The sequence below is a fragment of the Chlorocebus sabaeus genome, chromosome 24 (genome assembly GCF_047675955.1).
Source record: "Chlorocebus sabaeus isolate Y175 chromosome 24, mChlSab1.0.hap1, whole genome shotgun sequence".
NCBI lineage: Eukaryota > Metazoa > Chordata > Mammalia > Primates > Cercopithecidae > Chlorocebus > Chlorocebus sabaeus.
In genome coordinates, this window is record NC_132927.1 from 66,869,743 (window position 1) to 66,896,313 (window position 26,571).

The 26,571-nt window shown below is 51.9% G+C and overlaps 1 protein-coding gene across 3 annotated transcripts in view; it reads right to left on the minus strand.

The window, feature by feature from the left end:
• The window catches only part of TTC7B (tetratricopeptide repeat domain 7B), a 271,311-nt gene that overhangs the window by 20,436 nt on the left and 224,304 nt on the right, over positions 1-26,571 (minus strand). For 2 of the 3 annotated variants that reach the window (XM_037984383.2, XM_007987574.3), the window contains one exon: positions 18,221-18,423. In XM_037984383.2, the coding sequence (XP_037840311.1) occupies positions 18,221-18,423 (203 nt within the window). Of the gene's footprint in view, positions 1-12,413; positions 12,567-18,220; positions 18,424-26,571 lie in introns of those variants that run through there. The other variant, XM_037984385.2, reaches the window with a different exon arrangement.

The following is a 26,571-nucleotide window of genomic DNA, read 5'->3' on the forward strand; positions in this document are numbered from 1 at the left end:
AGTGGGCATGCTTCGCTCCTCTGTTCATGCAGAAAGATGCAGCCTCACATCCCACTGGCTCCCCCAAGGGGCTGGGCCTGCAGCTTCTGCTTCACTTGGAAGGTCACTGGCCAGCATTCAACTGGATCTAATCAAGACTGAACTGGCAAGGGTGGACCCCAGGCGTACTATACATGCGTGCACGTGTGTGTGCACATCCAAGACTCCTTTCAGGAGCAGTCACTGTTGTTATGGGCTTGAGGTCACCCACTGTCCCCTGAGGGATGGACACCTGGCAAGAGAATCAGGTCTCAAACAGGCATAAAGAGGGGACACTTCACGTTTCTCCTGAGAACCAAGGCGTGGCATTTGTTGTTAGACACCACTGAAGTCCCTCTGCCTCACACATGTAATCACATCTAATTTTCCCACAGCCTGGTGGGATGAACACCATCGTCCCCACATACAGAGGGAAAAACTGAGGCCCAGAGACTCGACATGACTTGTCCAAGGGCCCCAGCTCCTCCCTGTGGAAGCCATCTCTAATTCAAGCCACTTCTGCTCCTGACATTTATCCAAGAGTGATTTTGCTGAGACCCTTCCTGTGCACGGTGGCTTGGTGGACATCACATAAACCATGGCAGGGAGCAGGGCTGGCTACAGCCCTAAGCTGAGAGCAGAGTGGCGCTGTGGAAACAGGAGGGCTGGTGACTCTGGCAGAGCCAGCCCCAAATGCTTGCTATAGCTGGGATTAGCAAGGTGGATTGAAAAAACTGTGTGAACAACAGAACCTCCCTGTCCTCAGAAGCCTCATTTCCCTCCTGCTCCCCAAATGTGGGGGCTCCTTGGGCTCTGTCCTAGGCCCTTTCTCTTTCCTATTCTCTGGAATTTATATCTTAGGCAGTCTCGTCTCCTCCCATAGCTTTGGGTACCATATACCAACTGCTGCTGCTCCCAAAACCATTGCCCCAGCCTGGCCATGCCCCAACCTCCAGACCTACCCAGCCACATGGCTGGAAGAGGCAACCCTTTCAGGAAAAACCCCAGTCAGCCCACCTCCACATAGCCAACCAGACTTGACATCACCCTTTGTTCCATACCTGCCCCTCCCTCTGTGTCCCCCCAGTTGGTGAAGGCATCTTACCCATCCAGGCTCCTGAACCATGTGCCTGAGTCAGCCTCAAACCCTCTGGTTCCCTCGCCAACCCTTTTGAAGTCTCCTTTTTCAATACTCCCACCTTGGGCTGTCAACGTGTTATGATAAGCTGAGTCCAGACCTCAGTGTCTCTTTCCACCTAACCTATCCTCCACAGCTTCCAGAGCAATCTCTCTAAAATGCAGACCTGATCATGTTCACTCACCTGTTTAAACTGTATCTTGAAAAAGTTCCGACCTGCAGAAAAGCAGCTAACATAATGAACATCTCTAGACCTACCACCTACATTTAACAACAGTTCATCTTTTCCATATCTGCTTCATCTGTTGGGGGCAAGGGCTAGTATTTTAAAGTAAATTGCAGGCACTGTACATTTTACCCCTAAATACTTCAGGATGAATCTCTAAAAAATAAGGACATTTCCTTATATAACCATGTAACCATATCCTACCTAACAAAATGAGCAGTACCTCCATTCCATCACCCACTAGCCTTTCCACACTCAGACTTGCCCGAATGTCCCATACACACCTCCAAAAGCTGGCTTATTACCTATGTCAACTCCACCTGTCTTCCCACTTGTGGAAAGTCTGCGCCTCTACTCAGCTGCCAGCACTTGGCCCACAAACCCCGAGCACAGACCCGCACCCTCCCACCCCCATCCCCACCGCACCATACCCTGCACATCTGTCTATCAGAGTCTCCTTGACGACCCTTCTACTCACTTGTATATGTTAACGTCTCTCCCTATAGACTTCCAGTACCAGAGGGGAGGGACTAGGACAGAGTCATGTTTACACCCTCAGGTCCTAGTCCAGTATTGGACTCAAACTACATAACCTTACATGGGTCATCCCATTTAATCCCTCCAACAATCCTAGGAGGTTGCCATGCTGAGTCAATAACTGGTGACTGAGTAAACATGATGCTTAAAGCTCGAAGGACACAGGCATGCGACGGAGCTCCCGCAGGTGAAGCTCCAGGCCTCCACAATCAATCAAATGTCACAATCGAGCAAGTCCCAGGAACTTTTTGGTGTCCCAGTGCATCTAAAAGGTGTGTTTACGCTACAGTGTAGTCCATTAAGTGTGTAATGTCATTATACCTGAAAAAATGTGCGTAACTTAATTACAGAATATCTTGTTGCTAAAAAATGCTAACAATCATGTGACCTTCAGCAAGTGATATGCTTCTTGCTGGTGGAGGGTCTGGCCTCCATGCTGATGGCTGCTGACTGATGAGGGTGGTGGATGCTGGAAGGTGAGGCGCTGGGGCAGTTTCCTACAATACGACAAGAGTGGTTACAATAAGACTCACTGATGGACCCTTCCTTGGACAAAAGAGCTCTCTGTAGCATGCGATTCTGCTTAACAGCATTTTACCCACAGCAGAACTTCTTTCAAAGTTGGAGTCCATCCTCCCTAACCCTGCTGCTGCATTATCAATCAAACTGATATCATATTCTAAATTAAACAATGTTCACAATATCTTCACCAGGAGTAGATTCCATCTCACAAAAACACTTTCTTGGCTCATCCATAAGAAGCAATGCCTTATCCATTCAAGTTTTATAAACTGCAGTAATTCAGTCACGTCTCCGGGCTCCATTCTTGCTCTCTTGCTATTCCCACCACGTCTGCAGTTGCTTCCTCCAACAAAGTCTTGACCCCCTCAAAGTCATCCATGAGGGTCAGAATCAATTTCTTCCAAACTCCTGTTAATGTCGATATTTAGACCTCCTTCCATGAATCATGGATGTTCTTAATGGCATCTGGAATGCTGTATCCTTTCTAGAAGGTTTTCAATTTACTCCGCCCAGATCCATCAGAGGAACCACTATGTCAGAATTACTCCTTGATCCATGGGCTGTAAAGTGGATGCTGTGTTAGCAGGCATGGAGATAACAGTCATCTCCTGGTACAGCTCCATCAGAGCTCTTGGGTGACCAAGTACATTGTCACTGAGCAACAACATTTTGATAGGAATCTTTTTTTCTGAGTAGGTGTCAACAGGGGGTGTAAAATAGTCACTGAACCATGCTTTAAACAGGTGTGCCATCATCCAGGCTTTATTGTGCCATTTACAGAGCACAGGCAGAGTCAATTTTGCATCATTCTTAAGGACCCTAGGATTTTCAAAACAGTGAATGACCACTGGCTTCAACCCAAAGTCACCAATTGCATCAGCCCCTAGCAAAAGAATCAGGATATCCGTTGAAGCTTTGTACCAGGCACTGACTTCTCCTCTGTAGCTATGAAAGTCCTAGATGGCATCTTCTTCCAATAGGAGGCTGTTTCATCTACATTAAAAAACTGCTGGCCGTGCGCGGTGGCTCATGCCCGTAATCCTAGCACTTTCGGAGGCCGTGGCAGGCGGATCACGAGGTCATGAGATCGAGACCATCCTGGTTAATACAGTGAAACCCCGTCTCTACTAAAAATACAAAAAAATTAGCTGGGCTTTGTGGCGGGCATCTGTAGTCACAGCTACTCAGGAGGCTGAAGCAGAAGAATGGCGTGAACCTGGGAGGCGGAGTTTGCAGTGAGCCGAGATTGTACCACTGCACTCCAGGCTGGGCAACAGAGCGAGACTCTGTCTCAAAACCAACCAACCAACCAACCAACAAAAACTGCTGGGCTGGGCACAGTGGCTCAGGCCTGTAATTTCAACACTTTTGAGAGGCAGAATTGGGAGGATTGCTTGAGGCCAGGAATTTGAGACCAGCCTGGGAAACACAGTGAGATCCCCATCTCTACAAAAAACTTAAAAAACTAGTGGGTTGTGGTGATACGTGCCTATAGCCCTAGCTACTTGGGAGGCTGAGGCAGGAGAATCACTTGAGCCCAGGAGTTCAAGGCTGCAGTGAGCTATGACTGTGCCACTGCACCCCAGTTTGGGAGGCAGAGTGAGACCTCAATAAATAAATAAATAAAAATTTGTTGTTGAGTGTAGCCACCTTCTTAGCTGGATCTTCTGGATAACTTGCTGCAGCTTCTCTATCTGTACTTTTTTTTTTTTTTTAAATACTTTAAGTTCTAGGGTACATGTGCGCAACGTGCAGGTTTGTTACATATGTATACAAGTGCCATGTTGGTGTGCTGCACCCATTAACTCGACATTTACATTAGGTACTTCTCCTAATGCTACCCCTCCCCCGTCCCCCCACCCCATGACAGGCCCCGGTGTGTGATGTTCCCCTTCCTGTGACCAAGTGTTCTCATTGTTCAATTCCCACCTACGAGTAAGAACATGCGGTGTTTGGTTTTCTGTTCTTGCGATAGTTTGCTGAGAATGATGGTTTCCAGCTGCATCCATGTCCCTACAAAGGACATGAACTCATCCTTTTTTATGGCTGCATAGTATTCCATGGTGTATATGTGCCACATTTTCTTAATCCAGTCTGTTATTGATGGACATTTGGGTTGGTTCCAAGTCCTCTATCTGCACTTGTTGTTTCACATTGCACTTTTCTGTTACTGAGCCAGCTTCTAAATCTCATGAACCAACCTCCGCTAGCTTCCAACTTTTCTTCTGCAGATTCCTCCCCTCTCTCAGCCTTCAGAGAACTGAAGAGAGCTGGGAACTTGCTCTGGATTAGGCTTTGGCTTAAGGGAATATTGTGGCTGGTCTGATCTTCTATCCAGATCACTCAAACTTTCTCCCTATCAGCAATAAGGCTGTTTTGCTTTCTTATCATTCGAGTATTCACTGGAATAGCACTTTTAATTTCCTTGAACAACTCTTCCTTTGTATTCACAACTTGGCTAATTGGTGCAAGAGGCCTCGCTTCTGGCCTGTCTCAGCTTTTGACATGTCTTCCTCACTCATTTCTAGCTTTTGATTTGAAGTGTAAGGTTATTAATTGTCCTCATTTCAATATTATTGTACCTCAGGGAATAGGGAGGTCCAAGGAGAGGGAAAAAGGTGGGGGAACAGCTGGCCAGTATAGCAGTCAGGACCACATTTGTTAAGTTCACTGTTTTATATGGGTGTGGTTCATGGTGCCCCCAAACAATTACAATAGTAACATCAAAGATCACCACAACAGATGTAATAATAATAAAAGAATGTAAAATCTTGTAAGAATTTCCAAAGTGTGACACAGAGACACACAGTGAGCACGTGCTGTTGGAAAAATGGCACTGACAGGCCAGGCACGGTGGCTCACGCCTGTAATCCCAGCGCCTTGGGAGGCTGAGGTGAGCAGATCACCTGAGGTCAGGAGTTCGAGACCAGCCTGGCCAACATGGGGAAACTCTGTTTCTATTAAAAATGCAAAAACTAGCTGGGCATGGTGGCAGGCACCCAGCTACTTGGGAGGCTGAGGCAGGAGAATCATTTGAACCCAGGAGGCGGAGGTTGCAGTGAGCCAAGATCGTGCCACTGCACTCCAGCCTGGGGAACAAAAGTGAAACTCCATCTCCAAAAAAAAAAAAAAAAAGGCACTGGTAGATTTGCTCAATGCAAGGTTGCCACAAATCTTCAATTAGTAAAACATGAGTATCTGCAAAGCGCAATAAGGCGAAGGGCAACAAGACAAGGTGTGTCTGTGCCTGTACCCTCTTCCTTTGCAAGCCCTTGGGGTGACCAACTAGTTGATGTTCTGAAAGACTCAAAAAAAAAAAAAAAAAAAAAAAGAACCAAAACACTAACACCTGGAAAGGTATTTTAAGAGACAGTTGTTACATAAATACCACACAGATGAGAAAAGGGAGGAAGTCAGCTGGAGGAGGGAAGGGAGAGATCACATGAACGTGGTGGGCAGTAAAATAGGCAAGGCCCATGGGGAGGGGAATTTCCTACAGGGGTAAAGTGGTCTAGAGCCCAGGAACCCTGGCAGAGGCTCCCTCTAGCTAAGGAGTTCTCTAAGGGCTTTTCCAAAGCTCTCAGAGACTTGGAGTGTTCTGGACATTGGAGTCCTCAGACCTTGGTTGGTTTGGTCCATTGTCTCCTTTCCCCAGGAGATTGCTGAGGCCTCGGGGAGCCAGATAACAGGCAAGGCCACCTCCTGCCCCTAGACCAAGCGCTCTGGGTGGAGCTTCACACACTTGCACTCTCATTCCTTGGTCAGCTGCACTCATCAGGTTGAAAGGGGGGTGGGGCTTGGAAGCGCAGGCCCAGGATCCACAGGGCCCAGAGCAGGCATTCGTGGATCTGTGCAGAGGAGAGAGGCCTGCCTTGGCTCCAGGTCAGCACTCCCCAAGAGCCTGAGGGTTTGAGACTTGGTGATTCTTGGTAGATCTGTCTTCCTTCCTCCTAAGCAACCCCACCTTGGCAACATGAGTGCCAAAGGCTGACCTGGAAACTTCTCTGTATCCAAATGAGCTCGTCTATCGATGCTGAGGCTGGCGACTCAGGCACATCCTGGGCTCAGGACAGCTGTGAGTGCAGGCGTGCCACACGGTGGGGAGAGACAGATCTAGGCAGGTAAGGGGCAAGAGGAGATACAAAGACTTCTTTCTAGTGGAGAGCAAGAGAAAAGTGTCAAGCTCAGTGGATGCTGCATGACCACTGAGACCCAGAGCTGGGGCCGCCTGAGCCTCAGGGAACAGTGAGAAATTCCACCCGTCCATTAGAGTGGAGACAAAGTTCTCCAGGGCAGCACTGGCCCTGCAGGAGTTCAGAGAGCCGATCTCTTTTACCTCCATCCCCACTCCCATCTCAAGAAGGCAGGTGCTAGTCTCCCGTTTTACAGATAGGAAGATTGGACATGAAACCTTCAAAAGTGATGGAGTCAGGATTCCTGGTGGGTTGGCCACCCATTGCTCTGTGCCCTTGGTGACTCCTTTCCCCTGTCTGGCCTCCGCTTCCCTATCTGTAAAAGGGGGTGATTAGATTAGGTCATTTCAATGGGATTCTCAGTCTGCAACGCCTTTAACTCTCTGGTGAATGTCAGGTCCAAAGGTTTCCATCTGCAGCCTTGATGCTGGGAGAGACTTCTTACAGGATATTCTCCCTAGACCTTTGGGTTCAGCGATTTAAACTCAGTCTGAAGGTCCAGACCACACGCAGGGTTGATGCGGCCCAAAGAGAGCCCCTGAGCCCTCAAGGGGGAGTCTCTGGGACCAGCACCACATGGTGGGAAAGCAATTCAGGCCTAAGATGGCCTCGAAGCAGCAGGCCCAGTTGGCCCAGAATGTCACATTCTGAGTGACAGCCATCCCCTCTGACTGAGTTCAGAGGCAGGGGGTGTGGGGGAGCGGGGTGGCTGAGGAAGCAAAGGCAGCAGCAGGGCTAAAATCCAGGGAGGTGGGAAGTAAGGAGTGGGAATTCGGGACCAGTATCCGAGAACACTGAACAATGCACAGAAGTGAAAACAAAAGGCCTGATCCAAGCTGGGAGCAAAGCAGGAAGGCGGTGGAACCTCAATGTCAAATCACACTGAAATAACGGGGCAGAATTTCCAAGAATAAATGGTTTGGCGAGAGTATGTCAGATTTTAAATGATTTTAGATCATAATTACTAATGAGAGACTGAACTGTAATTAGTCATCTAAGATTCTAAGACAGAAAACAGAAATAAACACAGCATTCATTTTTTCCTTAAGCTGAAGCAAAGGAATGCCTAGTGACAAAAGGCGCCGCATGCTTGCGTTTCAGAGCCTGCCCTGGGCCCATGAGGCTTCTGGGTCTGTGGCTTTAGTCCTCGGTGAGGACAGGGTGGCCTGGTGCCATGCCTCCCTGGCCAGCACTGAGAAGAATGCTGCAGTGGTAGGAGAAATCCAAGCACCGAGCAGAAGATGTCTGCAGAGACGATCCCTACGCCAAGTGGTGCTGCTTTGAGCGGGAGGGTTGCTGGGGAGAGGTGGGCAAGTCACCAAACAGGAGCCATGTGGATGGACAGCAGAGGTTCTTCTTCCCAGTGACATTCCTTTTACTCCAAGGAGGACACAGATGCTCAATAAGGAGAAAATGTTATAAGCTAAAAAAAGGGCAGTTTCAAAAGGATGTGAGGAAATAGCTTACATCATAAGAAAACTTTCAATCACCTGGTTCTCACCTCACATCTGTTCCACCAGTACCTCCCCCCACTCAATCCTCTCCACTGGGTTTGCCCCTCTGATGGGATCTGACAGGCTCATCTTTAATTGGTTATTGCCACCGCTATCACCTGCAGCCTCAAAGACAAGGTGGCAGGCACTGCAAACCCAGTGAGACCCGCGTGGTCTCTGTATCTCCTCCCTCGAGGAGCCCACCCTCCTAAGGCAGTGGTGAAAGCCATGAAAAGGCCTTGGTGCTGTGGAAAGCAGGGAAGGCTGCTTTCATCTAGGTTTGGGGTAACGGTGGAGGCAACAGAAGCAGCTCCCTCTCCCTGGACCAGGATGGGAGGAAGATCCTGCCTTGCACGGACACTGTGATCACAGTCTACAGAGGGAACCGCCATACGCAGGGCTGAGGCTGTGTCCCAAGTCACCATCCGGGGACGAGAGTGTGTCTCAACAGATGACTGGGGAGTGACTAATAGAAACTCCACTAGCTGAGAATTCATCTGACCTGAGGGAGGAGGGCTTGGGTATCTGGGCTTGTTTTTTTTTTCCCCCCCAAGCAGAAAATGATACAGGGGTGAGAGGACCAGATTGGCCCTAGGCCAGAGTGATGAGCCCCCATGGCCCACTGTCCCGTTCCCTGGCAGGGTGATGAGCCCCCACAGCCCCTTGTCCCCTTCCCTGGCAGGGTGATGAATGCCCATAGCCCCTGTCCCATTCCCTGGCAGGGTGATGAGCCCCCACGGCCCCCTGTCCCCTTCCCTGGTGGGGTGAAAAGCCCCAAGGCCCCCATCCCCTTCTCTGGCAGGGTGACAAGCCCCCATGGCCCCCTGTTCCCTTCCCTGGCAGGGTGACGAGTCCCCCACGGCCCCCTGTCTTGTTCCCTGGTGCTCCTAAGGGCTGAGGCTGTGCCTTTCTTTGTTCATCTGTAACCCTGGGATGCTGGCAGGGAAGCTCTGGGCTGAAGGGCTAAGTGATGGTAGTGAATTTGGGCCCCAGAAAGGGGCTTTCCACAGCAGATGCCCCCATCTCTTGGCATCTGTCATGTCAGCACGCTGGACTCGGTGCCCCAGACCAGCCGGGGTGGCCGTTTCAGCTTCGGCGTCAGGCCTTGGGGCCTGATGTCTCGCCTAGAGGGCAAACTCCTCTGGGGAGGAAGGCGAGAGACAGCACAGGGGGTCTGGTCCAGGAAAAGTGGAAATCCTTATAAATCATCATTTTGGTTTCTGGTTGGGAACTCAGTCTGTCAAGAGCGTGATTAGTGTGAGTCTGTTTCTCAGAGGGGGATCCTCTCTGAGTGAACTGAGAGAACAAAAGGGCCAGGTCTTGGAGTCCTGTGAAGCCAACAGACACCTGAGCCTGGACACTCCTGCGCCTGGACACGCCTGCGCCTGGACACACCTGCACCTGGACATGCCTACACAGGGACATCACTGCCCTCAGGCAGGTGCCTGCTCCCTGAGCCTCTCGCAGCTGTCATTGCTCATGTGGACAGAGAGCAAGCAGCCAGGAACACACATGTGGCCAGGGGAGACTCTGCAGGCTCCAGCAGGGCACTGTTCCACAGCAGTCCCTGTGAAAGGATAGTGACGCCCATGCCTCCCAAATGGGGTACAGAGTCTGACAAGGAAGAGTGTGCTTGGGGACAACAGGGCTGAGTATATGAACTCAGGGGTGGTGGTGACTGCCTCCACCAAGGGCCCTCAAGCACAGGCTCTCCCCCAGCCTGTTCCCATGTTCAGCCCGGAGTGAGCACTGCAGATCAGCCTGGGGACCTGGCTGGGCCCAGCGCACTGAGTGACAGCCCCACTTACAGCCTAACTGGGCCTCCATGTGGTCCAGCTTGTAATACACTGACATCCCGCTGTGCTGGAAGGTTCCATTAATCAGCCTGACCAAGCCTTGTGGTCTCATGTCAAATCACATGGCTACATCATCCAATCCTGCCTCAAAGTCATTTCCCGCACTCATGGTAAGCAAAGGCTGTGCCAAGACCAAGCCAGCAAACACTCAAAGCCCTGCACCAAGGCAGGAGCCCTGGCTGGAGAGAAACAGCTACTTCTGATGACCTCTGCTCAAAATCCATGTAAGGGAAACCACTTGGGGCTCTGGGGGCCTCTTGTCTGGAAGATGGGATCAGGACACCTGACTGCTCTGCTTACAGGTGTTGCTTTCCTCTCTCCTGCCCTCCCCCCGCGCACCACCTGCCCCACACACCTGGTCAGTGCAGGCCACTGAGCTGTCTCAGGCATGGGGCCTCCCCTTGAGGAGCTTCTAGTCAAAGGCAGATCTGCAAACAAAGACTTCCCTGTTGGTTCACCCAGAGCTTCAAGAGAGGAAAGTCAGGGGCTGAGGACCTCTCTATGGGGTGGTGGTGGTGAAGAAAGGCTTCTCAGAGGAGGAGACACTTGAGCCGGGCTGCCCTCCAGGCTGGGGAGCCGCTCTCACCCTGGCCATGGGAAGGGACCATCTCTCCCGCGCAGGGAGGCCTAGTTCAAGGCCCTCCGAGACCCACCAGAAGCAATGCTTTCTATCTCCGCCTGGGAACGAATCACCGCAGGGGCCTCCACCAATGCACTCTCCCACCCTTTCCCACCTCAAAAACCCGGGCCCTGGCTCCGCAGAAACAGGCAGCAAGTCACACTCAAAAGCGAAGCATCGTGCTCTTGGCCGACCACGCGCCGAGATATATTCTCATTTCGGCTCCTTCAACCAGTGAAAGTCAGTCACGCTGGTGCAGAAAGGGAAGCTCCACGGGGCCAGGAGATGACTCACTCACTGTCAAACAGACACAAAGGAGCTCCGAGCCCAGGCGCGACCTGGATTACAGAGAATGACAGCAACCCTCAGAGCTGATATTTGCGGAGTGCGAGGCACCCTGCTAACTCATGTAACCCACACGGCAACACCACAGGGCACTGTTACTACCCCCATTTCACTGTCGAGAAAAATGGAAGCACAGAGAGATGAAGGAACTTATCTCAGGGTACGCAGTTAGTAAGCGACACAGCTGGGACTGGAATCCAAGCAGCTGGCGCCAGCACCGTGCTCCTGATCTTTACACCGTCCTGTCACCGAAGCTCTGGACTCCTAAGGGACCACACCGACATACGATCTCACGACTTTCTTGTTCTGCTTCTGCTCCTAACTTACAAGTGACCTGGGGCAGGTCACCAAGAGCAGGGTCCCCATTAGTAAACAAGAAAGTCCCTTCTCACTGTGTACTAGGAGAGTACACACAGCAGACACGGCATATGAGGCTTCAAAGTTCTTTGTAGAGAAAAGTTATCCTTATGCCAAGTATCAATAATTGTTGAAAGAGCTTCACACAGCTACCAAAGAGGCTAAAACTCTCAAGAAGCTATCAAGAAGTATGTGTCACTGGACAGAAGACAGAGCGAAGATTGAAGACGAAGTGTCCAGTAGGAGGCATCCAGTAGGAGGCACTACTTTGTCCTCGGCACTGTGAGTTGGAACTGCAGTAATAGCGAGTAAAGGGAATAGAGAAATGAGGGCCTGTGCACTTTTCAGGTCCTCTCAACAAGCATGGGAAGGCGGGGCACTACATACTTCATACGCCTTGCTCTAGAGGAAAAAAAAGTTATTCTCCTCAATTTGGAAAGCATTTTTTAATTATGAAAGAAAACAAGATACAATGAACAGATGAAAGGGCCTTCTCTCTAGACTCATGAAGTTTTGTTTCCTGCCAGTCATTCTTTCTAGGTATGGAAAGAAAACTGATACTTCGGATGAAAGAGATCCACCTCTAAAGATGGCCATTTGAAAGGGGAAGGGTATTTCAAGTCTATTTCATCAGTTTAATTGTGCCTGGGCCTTATCCAGAGGAACAGAAGGGATCAAAAGATGTCTCTTGAAGACGTTTCTCCAAGGGAAAACTGCAGATGTGCTGACACGTGAGCCCATCCTGCCTGTCTGGATCCTGGGTGGCCCTCACTAGGCTGATGGATAAACTGCACAGACACACAGGCACTGAGCGCCAGTCTCCGGAAGAGCCCTGGGAAGTTCCTCACCTTCATGCTGAATCTCTCCTCCCGCAGGGGCACAAACTGGAAAACATGGTGCTAACTAAGATAAGAAAATAGGAGACAGCAATTTTCCCCAAATCTCAATGAACAGATGGACCATTTAAAATATGGGAGAGAGAGAAAAACACCAGTGTTTTAAAATATGGGAGAGAGAGAAAAACACCAGTGTTTTATAATTCAGCAGTGCCAGGCAAGCCGAAGCTCACCTCTTTCCTTCTCTGCCATCTCTTCCAGCTCATCACGCGTAATGGGAAAGATGTTTTCACACAGTAAACAAGCATGTAAGCTGGAAGACAGTTTAAAGAAAGTTCCGACTTCAGGTCCCTCTTTGAACTTCAGAAGAGCCGCCTTCTCAGAGTGGTGTCATTAGTCAGCAGTGCCATTAGTCAGCCTTTGGAGCTGTTAAAACAACTGAACATGTAGTCATAATCCATAAGACATATCCACTGCACCTCACATCGTGGGGCCGTCTCCCAAACCTACCATCAATCTGCTGTGCCTTCGGGTATTTCATAAGAAAATGCAGTTTTCAAACAGCTCAGCCAATCTCTGCAAGTCTTCTGCTACTAATGTAGTCCCTTGAAATAGAACGGCAGCACCACTCCTCAAGTTTTTATATTTGATGTTATTCCAGATTTCTGATGTTTCAGAAAACAGAAGATCATAGAGGAACTCCTCAAAGACAGCCTGTATATGAAACCTTTAGCCCGCAACCATCTTGATTGAACTGAGAGGTTTTCTTGTCTCACAATCCGTCCACAGAAGACAAATGAGCACTTTTGGGCCCACCATGCCCGGAACAAAAAGCCTATTCTATTATTAGATTGACCCCTTATGGTAACCTGAAAAATGTGTTTTTCCACCAAGCAGCACTCCTGATCCAAGCTCCCTGCCAGATGCTTCCCACGTTCCACTCCACTCCAACCCACCACCCCTAGGACCCCTCCAGATGAGGCACATGGCCCCCAGCACACTCTGTGGGCCAACTGCCTCGGCCCAGCCCCTAGCCACCGCCCATCTCTCCTCCCCATCACTTTCACCTTCTGCTTGGTGAGCTTCACAGTGGTCTTTTATCACTACTTCCTTGGGGCGGGGGCAGGGGGTGGGGGGGTGCATGAAACACAGCACCTCTGCTATCTTCTCACAAAGGGCTGATGGCTTTCTGTACCTTTCCAGGCCCTCAGCCTTGTCTTGGAAACTTCATTTAAGGGGATGGCCCCTTCCTGCTTTTAATCTAGATTTCATCACTTCTCAGCATCGGCTGTGAAATATCATGGCCTCTGTCCTAGGCCTGGGGAATGCTCAGTCTGCAGGTGGATGCAGCAGTTCTCCTCCTTCCCTGCTGCGGGGTGGGGGCTCCATCTCACTGCTGTCCCCTGATGCCCTTTCCATGGTTCTCAGTGCACACTCCCTCTCTGGCTCACGGTCCCTCTCCAGTTCACGGTCCCTCTCTGGCTCACAGTCCCTCTCCGGCTCATGGTTCCTCTCTGGCTCACGGTCCCTCTCCTGCTCACGGTTCCTCTCCTGCTCACGATCCCTCTCTGGCTCACACTCCCTCTCCGGCTCACGGTTCCTCTCCTGCTCACGGTCCCTCTCAGACTCACGGTCCCTCTCTGGCTCACGGTTCCTCTCTGGCTCAGAGGCCTCTCCAAAGCTGCCTCACCCCACTTCACTCCACTTGCTGTCCACTCCACCAAGCCCTGGCTGACCCCCGCCATCTGCTTCTGCTTCACACCTTTTCTCAACCTGTCAAAGGGACTGGAGGCGGACCCGAGCCTCCTGCTAATATTCTCCAGCACACATTTGTTCCCCAGCAACACTTCCCATCCCGGCCTTATCAGCTCCCCTCCACACAACCTCCTTGGCTCCCTTCCATGTTCTTCTCTCTCCTGAAAGCCCTTGTTCCCTTCTTACTTTCCAATCTCACACTTGCCCTCGAAAGCTCAGGCTGACATTATCAGAGGGCAACCAGATGTCCCTGTTTGCACAGCCTGTCCCTGTCCTGGTGATTCTGTCCTTGGCCTGGGAATCACCGTCCAGGGATGCTGGTTCTCTGCTCCTCAGTCCACCGTGAGCCACGCTTCTCTCCTCTCCCCACCCCAGAACATGGAATAATTGCTTTGGAAAAAGTTGCTCTATGTTTTGTTAATTCATTTTGCATACTGGGAGCTAAAGGCTTTTTAACATAGCACACGAATAAATGTAAATTTATACACTATGCAAAAATAATATAAAAATATGCCTTTAGATTTTCTGGAAAAAGTCTGGTCAGTCTATGAATTCCTCCCCTTGTCAACAACATTACTTGGTAACTCCTTATCCTTCTAGCATGCTGCTTCCTTAATACGGGCCCATCCTCAGCAATCTCTGCCTCCCTTGTCTTGTGCTAACTCATTATTGCTGATAAACACATGATTTCTCTGCTCCCTTCTCACTACACATGAATTTAAACACATATATGAAGGCTAAGCTATTAGAAGATCGTACGATTCCTCTGGGGTTGAATTTACATTTCTCTTGTCAAGTCTGTCCTCCGATTTACCGTTCATGAATACTAAAGTCACTCTTGCTTTTTAACAATACTAACAGACTTGCATTTCTGCTTAAGCTGTAGCCCTCCTGCCAGCTGGTGATCTGGCATCTGCTGCCACTTACAACTCCTGGCATAACTGTTCTCTGCCATCACATCAGCCACCTGACCACCACCTGTGACACAGACGAGGCTTCCTTCTTCTCAACAGCCCCCACTGACTGCTTGTCCGCCAGCTCCTTGCCTTCCTCTCTGAGCATCAGGGCTGCCGCAAGCACACTTTCCATTCTCTCCCATGACCCACGACCTGCCTCACACTTGGCTCCTTCCCTTGGAGCCTCCGTGTTTGGCTCTTGGATGCTCCCTAGGGCTCTGTTCTTTAAACTCCTTCTAGTCTTGACCTTCTGACCCTGGCCTCCCTGGCCGCCCCCCTTGCCGCTCTCCCTGCGTGCCAGGCAACTGTCAACGCTCAGCTCTGTTTCCGATGCCCTCTGCCACACAGGTCAGGGGCCCTGCCTCCTCCCTGGGGCTTGACCTGGTAAGACAGCCTCTCCTCTCCCTGCTGACATCTTCCTCTTAACTCAGGGACTTGCAAACCAATCCACCTTCCATGAGGGTAGAGACAGAGCCTTTTGTGACTTAGCAAGAGATGTCAGTTCTTGGGTTTTAATCTGTCTCTATGATGTATTGGTGCGAATATTATCCCCGTTTATATAGCTGAGGAAAATGCGGCACCGAGAGGGTGAATAACCTGTCCAAGGCCCCACAGTGAATGAGAGCCAGAGCTGTGATTCTAACCCAGGCCGGCCTGGCTCTGGGGCCTCCTCCTGGGCCTCTAGAGTATACACGAAGGCCCCTTCCTCCCTTCCTCTATCCAAGGCCACAGAAACACAGCTTTCCTGTGCAGCTTGTAGGGAGGAGGACGGAGAGGGAGTGTGATGTCTCAGGGCTGAAGAGCCTATGGGGTCCAGGGGCTGCCCCTCCACAGGCACGAGAGGGTCCTGCAGCACCATGGGAGGGGGACCCGCCCTTGGCTGCATGGGGCTCCCCCTGGCTGTGGGCTGGGCTCTTGGGGGCAGGCTGGGGAGAACACAGGCCAGGTGCATCATTTAGAAAATCACCAAGAAGGCATGTTCGAACTACCTTCAGGAGCCACACTGAACAGTCACTGGGCAAAGTTTCTGACTGCAAAACAAATCTGTAGTCCCGCTCTTCTCAACCTGCCTCCAATCCGGATGGCTCCTCACTGTCTCAGGATCCGCTGAGAGAGGTTTTAAGAGTTTATTATGATGACCCCTCTCTACCGGCAAGACCTCCAAAGCAGCTCATGTCTCTGAGCCTCGTAAGGCTCAGCCATTGCTGATGGACCCCGCAGGCAGGGCTCACCACCACCCTGGTCTCGCTCACCAGCTCCCTCGTGCCGGGTCAACTGCTCGCTCCTTTCAGAAAGGAAAGCGCCTGGCATGTGTTAGGCATATCAGGTGTCTTGAAAAGCTCCAAAGGTGAAACAGAAAACTCTCCTGGTGCGATTTTCCTATTTGATCTTTTGTCTCATGTGTTCCCCTTGGGGATGAACGAGAAATACTTTCCTGAATGATTCATAGGCCCTGAGGTGGAAACATGTAGCCTCTTTTTAATAAAAAGGCTGGGATGTGGCGGGGATTGTACCTCTTCTGGAAGCTCTCAGCAAAAGCACCGAGATCTGACAAGCTCTTTACAAATTCCTCTTCTAATAGTGAGACAGAAATGAAAAGCCACGTAATATTTTTAATCAAACAGACTAACATTTGGATAATATGTAAAATTATGTATAAATCTGTATGGGGCTACAGAAAACTCACAAAGAGAAGTTGGAAAAAATTAAGTAGCTGTAATTATGGTAGGGTTTGATTTCTTTTTAAAACTGAAAATGACTGTCTTCAGTTTCCTATTTCATGAGCACCTACTAGGTGCCAGGAACTCTGCTAGGATTATTATGTAAATCAGTTCATTCTTTCTCAACATCCCACTGGGGTAGGAGGCCAATCCACCGAAACACACCAAGGCGCCTAAAGGTTACGTGACAAGTCCGAGCTTCCCCAGGAGTCAGGACCAGGGCTTAGTTCGAGTGCACATGTAACTCATAAGCAGACACTCTTTCCACGGGGCCTAATTCCCAGTGCGTCAGCATTCTTCTGCTGGAAACCAGAAGTTAGTGCCCAGCCGCTTCTACATTTTGCAACATTACTATGAGAAATGGCAAGATAATGAAGGCTTTGGGATGCTTTGGGGAACATTTTACTTATTAGTTACAAAACCACATCCTATTAGTCTTGGACAGACACAGCCTGTCTAGTCAAATGCCTTCATTTTGCAGAAAGGACACTGAGGTGCTGAGAGCTTAGGGGCCTTTCCTGAGGTTAAAGAGCAAGCAGTTGATGTCACTGGGACCAGAGCTGTGTCCTCAGACTCCCTGTCTCTTTCCATATCACACTCTTCTATATCACACACCACCACCTGGTTATGGGTGCTAAGCCTCCACGGGCACAGACACAAAGGGCCCTGAGCTTGATAATAAAAGGCTCTTCTTTCCTGCAGTTCATGACATCAGCGATGTCTACTGCTAGAAATGAAACAACAGTTCAGAACTAAAGCCCAGCATGCAGGCCCAGAGAACGCGGCACAGCTTTTCACAAGCTCCTCAGACCTTGGTAACTTGTGAGTTTCAATTCAGACCCTCGCAGGAAGATGACAGAGGACTGGTAAGGCAGCTGCACTAACATACATTCATAACAGACAGAACCGCCTGAGCGAGCAGTCTCCCCTCCTAACTGAAACCGACACGGCCAGGTGGCTGGCTCCAGGGTCTCTCAAGAATGATCCATGGCAAGGGGTGGGGGCAGCAGGGCAACCCCAGGCTTCTGGCCCAGGCTATAGATGAAGGATGTGCGCTCGTGGTGTGCCGCCACACCCCCGCACAGCATGGACACTGGGGTGGCTCATCTGCCTCCCACCTCTCAGGGCAACACGGCCAAACACTCCCGCTGGTAGGATGCTCCCTCCCAGCCAATGGCCTCAGAGATATGCTGGAGTCTCAGGCTCCCTTAAGGGAAGAGAGCCTCTCAGTTTGTAAAGTGTTCCGATCCTTGTCCTGAAGTCTCCCCGGGATGTGGAAATCCCCGAAGGTGGCTACTGCAAGCAGCGCAGAGGCTGAGATGGCAACGACAAAGCCCCACGGCCACAAGAATATCTTTATCAAATCCAGAGCCACAGGGTGGCTTAGACCGCTGGCCAGGAGACCACAGCACCTAACAGGACATCCGATATGGCTGCTGAGGCTATGCACAGCCAACTCTGGGGGCGCCATTTGCATAAACTATGGTAGAAACGGTGCTCCCTGGCTTCAGGCCATGTGACAGCCTGGCAAGCTAACTGCATGGGGCTTTTGGAAGCAGAAGAGGGTGTGAGGGTCATGTACTACCTGCTGCTTCCAAGGGCTGTCCCCCTGCCAGAGTGGGGGCCGCAGCCGGGCCCGCGGACTCACCAGTCGCTGCATGCTCTTCACATGGGTGGGGCTGATGGCTAAGGCCTCTTCATACCACCGCCGCGCCTCGTCCATGCTGCCCCGGAGCTCGGCAATCTGGCCGCGCATGTAGAGGACGTTGTGGGACATTGGGAAGAGGTTGGCAGCTTCTTGGGTACAGGCTGTGGCTTCTGCGGGCTTCCCGATGCCGATGTAGACTTCAGCTGTGAGGAGAGAGCAACGGCACACGCTTTCCTAGTGCCCCTCTGAGGCCCTGCGAGCGACCACCACTCTGATGTTCACGTTTCCTGCACAGGAGTCTGGAGGGGCCCGGAGCCAGCGGATCCCTGCTCCGAGTGGAAACGGCTGCCGCCGACAGCTCCTCCTGCCCACTCCTACACAGGGACTGGGGTCACTTGTGTTGCTGGCCTTGCAGGGTAGGCATAGGTCACCACCAGGCAGGGGGCAGTGAGGCCTGCCTGGTCCCTGCCCCAACCTCTGAGGACACCCACCCTCAGGGCCCACCCGGGGCTCCTCAGTGTCTGGACAGAGCCTGATCCCCATAGAAAAAGGGCCAGGATGCACATGGGGACAAGCAGGCCAGAGGCACACAGACCCTCAGAGGGCAACGGCTCTGCCCTCTGACCTACTCTCTTGATGCCAAGAAGTATGATGGGGCTGTGGGCTGCGGCTATCATGTTCACAGCGTGGTGCAAGATGGCTGCCCCACCAGACCTGGCCCCTGAGCTCACCTCTGACCAGGGAAAGTTGGAGTACCCTGTAAAACTCTTATCTGTGTCACAATGACAAAGCCCTTTGACAAGCCAAGCTATCGCTTTTAAAGCAAGCGGGAAAATGATCCTCCCACTGACCCCAGGCCTCAACTCTCTCACCCCTACGTGGAGCCAAACCCCTCTGCAGCCCTGGCCTCCCTGAAGAGCCCTTTTGAGTGTTTCCAAGGGCGGCCTCCCTGCCTCCCAGGTGCACACCTGTCGAATATCCAGGGGGAATGCGTCACCTGGCCCCAGGGCCTCTTCTCCTGAGGTCTTGCCAATGGAGGCACCACCATCTTTCTAGTCAGCTGGGCCAGAGGCTTCAGGGACATCTGAATCGCCCCCACCCCTCTCCAGGGCCAGCGGGGCCGCATGGTCAAGTTTGCAGCCCAGAGCCTCACGCAGGGGCCGCCTGCTCACGGACCCCTTCTCCCACCTGCAGGCCAGACCCTTCCTCAGCACTCTTGCCTTGACCACTGGCATACTCTGAAGTAAAAGATTTTTGCACCCCTATCTCCCAGTTATGTGTATGTTTGTATGAATTAATATATTACATGTCATATAATCCACAACAGCACACAAAATAGAAATGTTAAAACAACAAAAATTAAAAAGAAAGTTTAGGCAGGGTGTGGTGGCTCGCGCCTGTAATCCTAGCACTTTGGGAGGTCAAGGTGGGCAGATAGCTTGAGGTCAGGAGTTCAAAACCAGCCTGGCCAACATGGTGAAACCCCGTCTCTACCAAAAATACAAAAAATTAGCCGGGCGTGGTGTTGCGCACCTGTAATCCCAACTACTAGGGAGGCTGAGGCAGGAGAATCACTTGAACCTGGGAGGTGGAGGTTGCAGTAAGCCAAGATTATACCACTGCACTCCAGCCTGGGTGACAGAGTGAGACTCCGTCTCAAAAAACAAAACAAAACAAAACAACAACAACAAAATAAAGTAGAAAGAAAGTTTTACTATTTTCTTTGTGCACCTTACCATATCATCTCCTGGAGCCCACTTTGGAAACAGACTCAATTATGCAGAGACTCCCCTCCCTGCCTCCTGCTCTGGCCATGAGCCTGTCATCCACAGCTGCTGCCAGGTTAACCCTGAGGCCAACCTCTGGGGCGGCAGCCACCTGCTCCAAAGCCCTTCTGCCCTGGGGCTTGTGGCTTCTACCCCTGCCCATTAGGCAGGCAGGCCCAGGCCCTGTACTCTGATTTTCCATCTGTGTGCACCCACTGGAACGTGGGCTATAAGCGACATGAGGGCAGGGATGGTGTCTGTGCTGCCCACTGTTGTGTCCCCAGGGACTAGAACAGTGCCTGGCACATAGTCAGAGCTCACTGAATCGCTGAATGGATGAATGGTAAATGAAGGTAACTAACAATAATAGTAGCCAACACTCATTAAACATGTGCTTTGTACCTGGAGGCCTTCTCAGTTCTCATTTTATCTGCATGGTGATCCAGTAGGTACTATTATTCTATCCCCATTGTCCAGATGAGGAAACTGAGGTGCAGAAAGTGTAAATACCCTGCCCGAGTTCTCAGGGAAAACTGGAGGCAGAGCTGGGATTAGAACCCCAGTCACCTGCCTGAGAACCTGTGCTTGCAGCCCCCACAGAGAATAGCATCTCCTCTGGCCCAGGGTGACATCCGACTCCTTTGCAGGCCTTGGGAGCCGGGCACAGTGCCCTTATCTGCTTCCTACCGCCTCCCCAAACCCCCAGGCTCTGGCCTTGCTAGTGCTGCTTCTGCACACACAGTGGGTGTCCCCGTCTCCCCTCAATTCTGTGGCTTTTGCCTGTAAAGCCGTCACTCCAGCCTCCTTCAGGGCCCAGATGGATCCCGCCATCCCAGAGAGCTCTCTGACCACCCACCTCAGCTGAAAGAAAAGCCCAGCCTCTGCAGCTCCTGATAGCCGGGTCCCTGTAAGTATTTTTGTGAGGTCTCGGGTATGCCTGGGATAGTATACTCCCAGGGCAGGCGCTGGGGCAGATCCACCTTTCCGGCTCCCAGCTTCAGGCCTAGGGGCGGGGAAATGGCTGGTGTATATCTCATGGCTGTGGTTAGTGGTGATGCCACTGACCTTTGACCTCAATCAGCCTGGCCGGTCCCTCCCTTGAACACCTCACTTCCCTGGTGATAATATTTGCACCAATGACTGACTCCCCAGGCCTTCTCTCCCCAAGGGAAGGCCCTGGAAAAAGCGGGCCTCGCCTGGCCCAGATGCACCCAGTACCTTCTGTCTGTCCTTGCGCCTTCCAGTTTCTCCTCACCAGAGATGACGGGGCCCAGGGGCTTGTGGAGGGGCATACTGGGTGACTCCTGCAGACACAGAAACTCGGGCAATGCCAGCACCATGCACTGAGCCCTGAAGGTGAGCGCCCAGCCACACCTGCCTCCCGATCTCAGGAGACTCAACTCAGAAGGTACCTCCTGAACTTCTGTACACACAGGGGACTCTACAGGGACAAAGAAGACATTTCTCTGTCCTTTAGTTTGGACCAGGCAAAATCTCTCCCTTCTGGGAGACAAACACCCTCCTAATGACACCGTTGGGGTATCTGATGCCTTTCAGGAACACAATTCCCTCGACGCCCTCACCAAAGAGTTGAAGATGTGCCCACTGCAGTTTTGGGTTCTCGAGCATGGCAGCAACACGGGGGAGCAGGACAGAGCATCTCTCTCATTGCACGCCTGGCTCCTGCCTCGCTGACAAGCTGGGAGTGGGTTCACTTCCAAGATCCCAGTCCTGGAGATGCTGTGGGTGGGTGAGGCCGCCCAGCCTCTCCCACTTAGAGCATTACGAACAAAGGCCGACATGGGAGAGCAGGGAGGAATGTGTCCAGAACAAAAATCAACGTAGGGAAAGCGGTAAATGCCAATAAGACTGTGTGCATGTCATTCTGCTCTCCAGGGGTCCTCCGTGAGACCAAATGTGATTCCAAGTATCTCACTGGTCACTGAGCCTGCATAAGCCTCAGGTCTGATGCAGACAGGTCAGTGATGTGATGGGGAAATGGGAGACGCAGACGGAACCAAGTCAGGATCAAGACACTAAGGGAAAGAATCCAGGCCCCATGGCACTTTTCAGTGCTGTGGAAGTTGCTGGAGGAAACCTAAGGCTCTGATAAGGCCTGTGACCCTGACAGATGTGGCAGGAAAATGCACAGCCTAGCGTTGCTCCCAAATCCCTCCATTTTCAGCTCAAAAGCAAGGACTGAAGCCACAATGTCCTGCAGCGATTTTCAAACCATTTTCACCAGTGGAGGCTGTTTCTTCCAAAGAGATCTTACCCCAGGATACAAAAGACTCCTGAGTGGGCAGTGTGGCTACCTCTTGTTTGCCCCCGTCTCTGCCTCCGAGGCACCACTGGGAACACTAGGGTTTCCAATTTGTAAGCCACAGTGTCATGAGAACATGGAGGACTTGGTTCTTGGCCCTGGGCCTCGTGTGTGGCCTTGGGCAAGTCGGTCACCTTCTCTGGGCCTGTCCACCTGTCAGGTGGCGGGCCTGCGCCTGGCCCACAGCTCTCCCAGGGCAGTGGCAGGCATCAGATAACACAAGAGTGGCAGGGGTCAAGACAAGGCCGTGCCAAGAGATCAACCCTAGGCTGGGCATTTTCTGTCAGGAGCACAGGCCTTATACCAGTGCCATGGGTTTCCTACAGCAACTTCCATTCACCAGGAAGCCTGGAGCCCAAAGCGAGTCACGAATGGTGAGGGTAACTCTTAGTCAAGCCTAAGCCCTCTTGGAGACCGCAGGGTGAGCAAGCTGAGGTGCAAAGAGATAACTGGACTCATTCGAGCCTTGCAGCAGCTCTATTTCGGGCGATAGGCATTCCGTCTCTAAGAGGAAATTACACTGAGGCTTCAGGGATGAAGCTTTAGTGGTGGGGTTTCAGACACCAAGCAGGTAGTTTGAGATGGAGTTGGACAGGAAAAGGAAAGGATTACTAAGGTTTCCCACCACCCCTGAGATCACCCCAGGGTGTAGCCTTCTTGCCTAGGCATGTGGCTGGGCCTCTAGGATAGAACGAGGCCACAAGTATTGACTATGAACCTGCACTACTTGAAAAACCTTCTTTCCCGGGAGCCCACAGCCCAAACAAGGACCACATTTTCCAGCCAGCCTCCCCAGTAGCAGAGCTTGGGATCTGATCTCCATCTGCCTCCCTCCTCTTCATTGGTTTGGAACTCAGGAAGAAAAGAATATCACTTATACTTTCCCAAAGCCCCCCACACAGAAACCGTATGGCTTTCTCACTAAACTATAGACAACTCCTAGCCACACTCATCTCCGTATCCCTCAACAGAGGATCGAGAGCCCGGTCCCCTAGGACACAACTTAGTAGGTGCTTAAGAAAAGTCTGCAGATTAATGAATGCTGGGTGTGGTCAGAGCAGGGCAGCCATTTCTGTGGCACAGATCAGCGAAGACAGGTGAAGGCCAGGGAAGCAACAGTAAATGAAATCTCCCTGTTCCTTTCGCCAAGGAGTAAATTCAATTAAAAAAAAAGTAAAGGGCCTTGTGAGCTTATTAAGAGATACAAGAACTGGTACCAAAGGAACAGAAGCACAGCGAAGCAGGCTCTGAGAACTCAATGCCATCAGCTGCCAACAAGAACTCAATGCCATCAGCTGCAACAAGAAAGCAAGAAAATGCTCTTCAGTGCGAGGTCGGCGCTTCAGCTGCAGGGCAGGATCTGGAAGGTCACTCTCTGAAGAGGTTCCAGGGACAGACGTTCTGTCCTGGCTGCTGGTGGCTGACTGCCTCTCACCAAAGGTAACGGACATGGATACTTCCTACCTCATTTTGAGACCTCTATAAGTTCTGAATATCCTCTTAGGAACCCCTTGGTTGGTCCCTGCTATTGGGTTACTATGAAAAATGCTGTGGATAAAATCTCCCCACTGTGAACAAAGCTTATTTGGCATGAACAGAGCCCAAATGCTTTTGCTTGGCATTCAAAATTAGGGCCCTGCTGCCTTTCCAACCTCCTCCTTTGTCCCAAATGCCTTTCAGCTTCCCTCTGCCCAGGACCCCCCAGAAACCCAGGGCAAGCACTTTTCACCCTCCCATTCTTCCCCCACCCTGTGTGTGCTCTGGGACAACCCTCAGCCCCATCTGCCCTGTCGCCATCTGCCCAAGTGTGCCGACCCCCCTGGAGGGCTGGGTCAAGCCTGTTCCTTCCTCGCACCCTAACTCTGCCTTGCGCACAGAGGGATTCCTGGAACGGTTTGCTGAACCAGACTCGAGATGTGATCCGAAAAGGGCTGAGCTACACTGTGAAGGTTTCTTTCTCAACGTGAAGTGGTGTTCCTGGCTGGGGGACTGGTGCTAGATGCACCCAGAAGCTCACGCAGGTCTAGTTTCCTCATTCATTCATTCATTCATTCATTCATTCATCCATCCATCCATCCATCCATCAAATGCTTGTCAAGCCCCTGCTTCATGTCAGCTGCAAGGGGCTTGCCCTGGGCTTGGCTGCGCAGGGCGTGCACAGACACTGGGCTGAGAGGGCCAGCCTGGGCCCCACTGCAGGCTGTGTGTGCCGGACAGGGCTGCACCAACCCCAAGGAATGCAAGGAAGCCCTTTCCTTCTCACAAAGGCGTCCTCCACTAGCCAAGGCTGCTCCCTCTGGGGGCTTAGTCTACTCAGAAGGGACATCTTTCGGAAACGCACACAAAGGAGCAGTCTAGGCTGGAGGCAGCCCTCAGAATGCCCCGAGATCTTCTACCTCACTTGTGCCTGGCAGAGAAATGTGATGGAGAGGACCCACGGCAGTAGGTACCTCCCAACCTCGCAGCTCAAGCCAGCAGGCTCCCTGACCCCTCCAAACCATGTCCTTTACCCCGACCCTGCCCCCCTAAAGAGAGATGCTGTGGAGGGCAGAGGGGTCCCCACTGATCGCAGGGTGTCTGCTAGCACAGAGGGTGCTCCTGGAGCCCACCTTCTTCTTCACATAAAAATCAGCACAAGGGCCAAGCAGAAAGGGATCCTGTGTCCTGATGGGTCTCCTGTCACCCTTCCAAGCCCTCAAGGCCTAGAGAGGCCTTCCGCTTTGTCAGCTCTCACTGGACTTAGCCTTGATTCTTTCTTTGTCTGAGGAGGGTTAGCAAGTGAAAGGAGGAAGTGATTTTGTCTCCAGGTGCCGTCCTGCCATGGGCTTCTCTGGGCCAGGCCCCAAGCTGGGACCTGAAACCCTGAAATTGAGCAGAGCCCAGGCTGTGGCCTCACTGAGGGCCCAGCCGAATGTCTTTGCCAGGATGGGGCTGTGCAACTGCCATTAGTCTCTGAGTCTGTGTCTGGCTATGTCAGTTTGTCGAGAGAGATCCCCTCTTCAGGGGCCCCGTGGCACAGCAGGACGAGCTCCGCCTCCCCAAGCTGCAGCAGTGACAGGCACTAGCCCTTCCCAGCCTCAGCCCCGCTGTTCTGACTCCTGACCCTTCCCCTCGGCTACCTTGACAAATCATTCAGAGAGAAGTCAAAAGCCAGCCAAGTGGACCCCAAGCCTCTTCTGGCCACCAAATCGACAACTCCTCTGTGTCCTCTGTTCCATCCACTCTGCGTCTCTTCTGCCGTTGTCGCTGAGAGCCAACCCCTCTGCCTGTGGTCTGGACCCCACCACACTCTTGCTGGAGGAATTCATTTCACCTCCACACATCCTCTCTTCTGGATGCCGAGGGCTTCATTTTTACCTGATCATCCCTGTTGGCAGTCAACCTGCTCCAATGGGCTTCAGCGTCTTCAGTCCCCACGCAGCTCCGCACACCCAATCAACGTGCTCCAATGGGCTTCCGCCTCTTGTCCCCACGCAGCTCCGCACACCCAATCAACGTGCTCCAATGGGCTTCGGCCTCTTCAGTCCCCACGTAGCTCCGCACACCCAATCAACGTGCTCCAATGGGCTTCGGCCTCTTCAGTCCCCACGCAGCTCCGCACACCCAATCAACGTGCTCCAATGGGCTTCCGCCTCTTGTCCCCACGCAGCTCCGCACACCCAATCAACGTGCTCCAATGGGCTTCCGCCTCTTGTCCCCACGCAGCTCCGCACACCCAATCAACGTGCTCCAATGGGCTTCGGCCTCTTCAGTCCCCACGCAGCTCCGCACACCCAATCAACGTGCTCCAACGGGCTTCAGCCCCCTTCAAGCGGCGGGCTCCCCGTCACATCCCTCATTGCTGCTCCAGAGGGATTCTTCTTGGAAGAACTGTGCACCTTCTGTGCCTCAACTTCCTCACTTGCCGTTTGCTCTGCAACCCACACCAGATGGCATCCATCTCCACCACGCCACTATATCCCGTCTTGTCACTATCACCAACACTCCCATACGTCAGGTCCAGCAAATGCTTTTGTCTCTACCATACCCAACCTCTCAGCGGCCTGCCCACTGGCCACATCCTCCTTAAAAATCGTTATTTTAGTAGTTGCTAGTGTTTGCTATGTTATGTCCTAACTCTCTTCATTTAACAGAGTACACTGAGGATCAGCGGGAGTGGGAATAGCTTGCCCAGGTATCACAGCTAGTGTGCGGCAGGGCCAGCGTTGTAACTGGTGAGTCAGACTCAGGTTCTCGCCTTCCCTGCATGGGCTCCTTCCTGC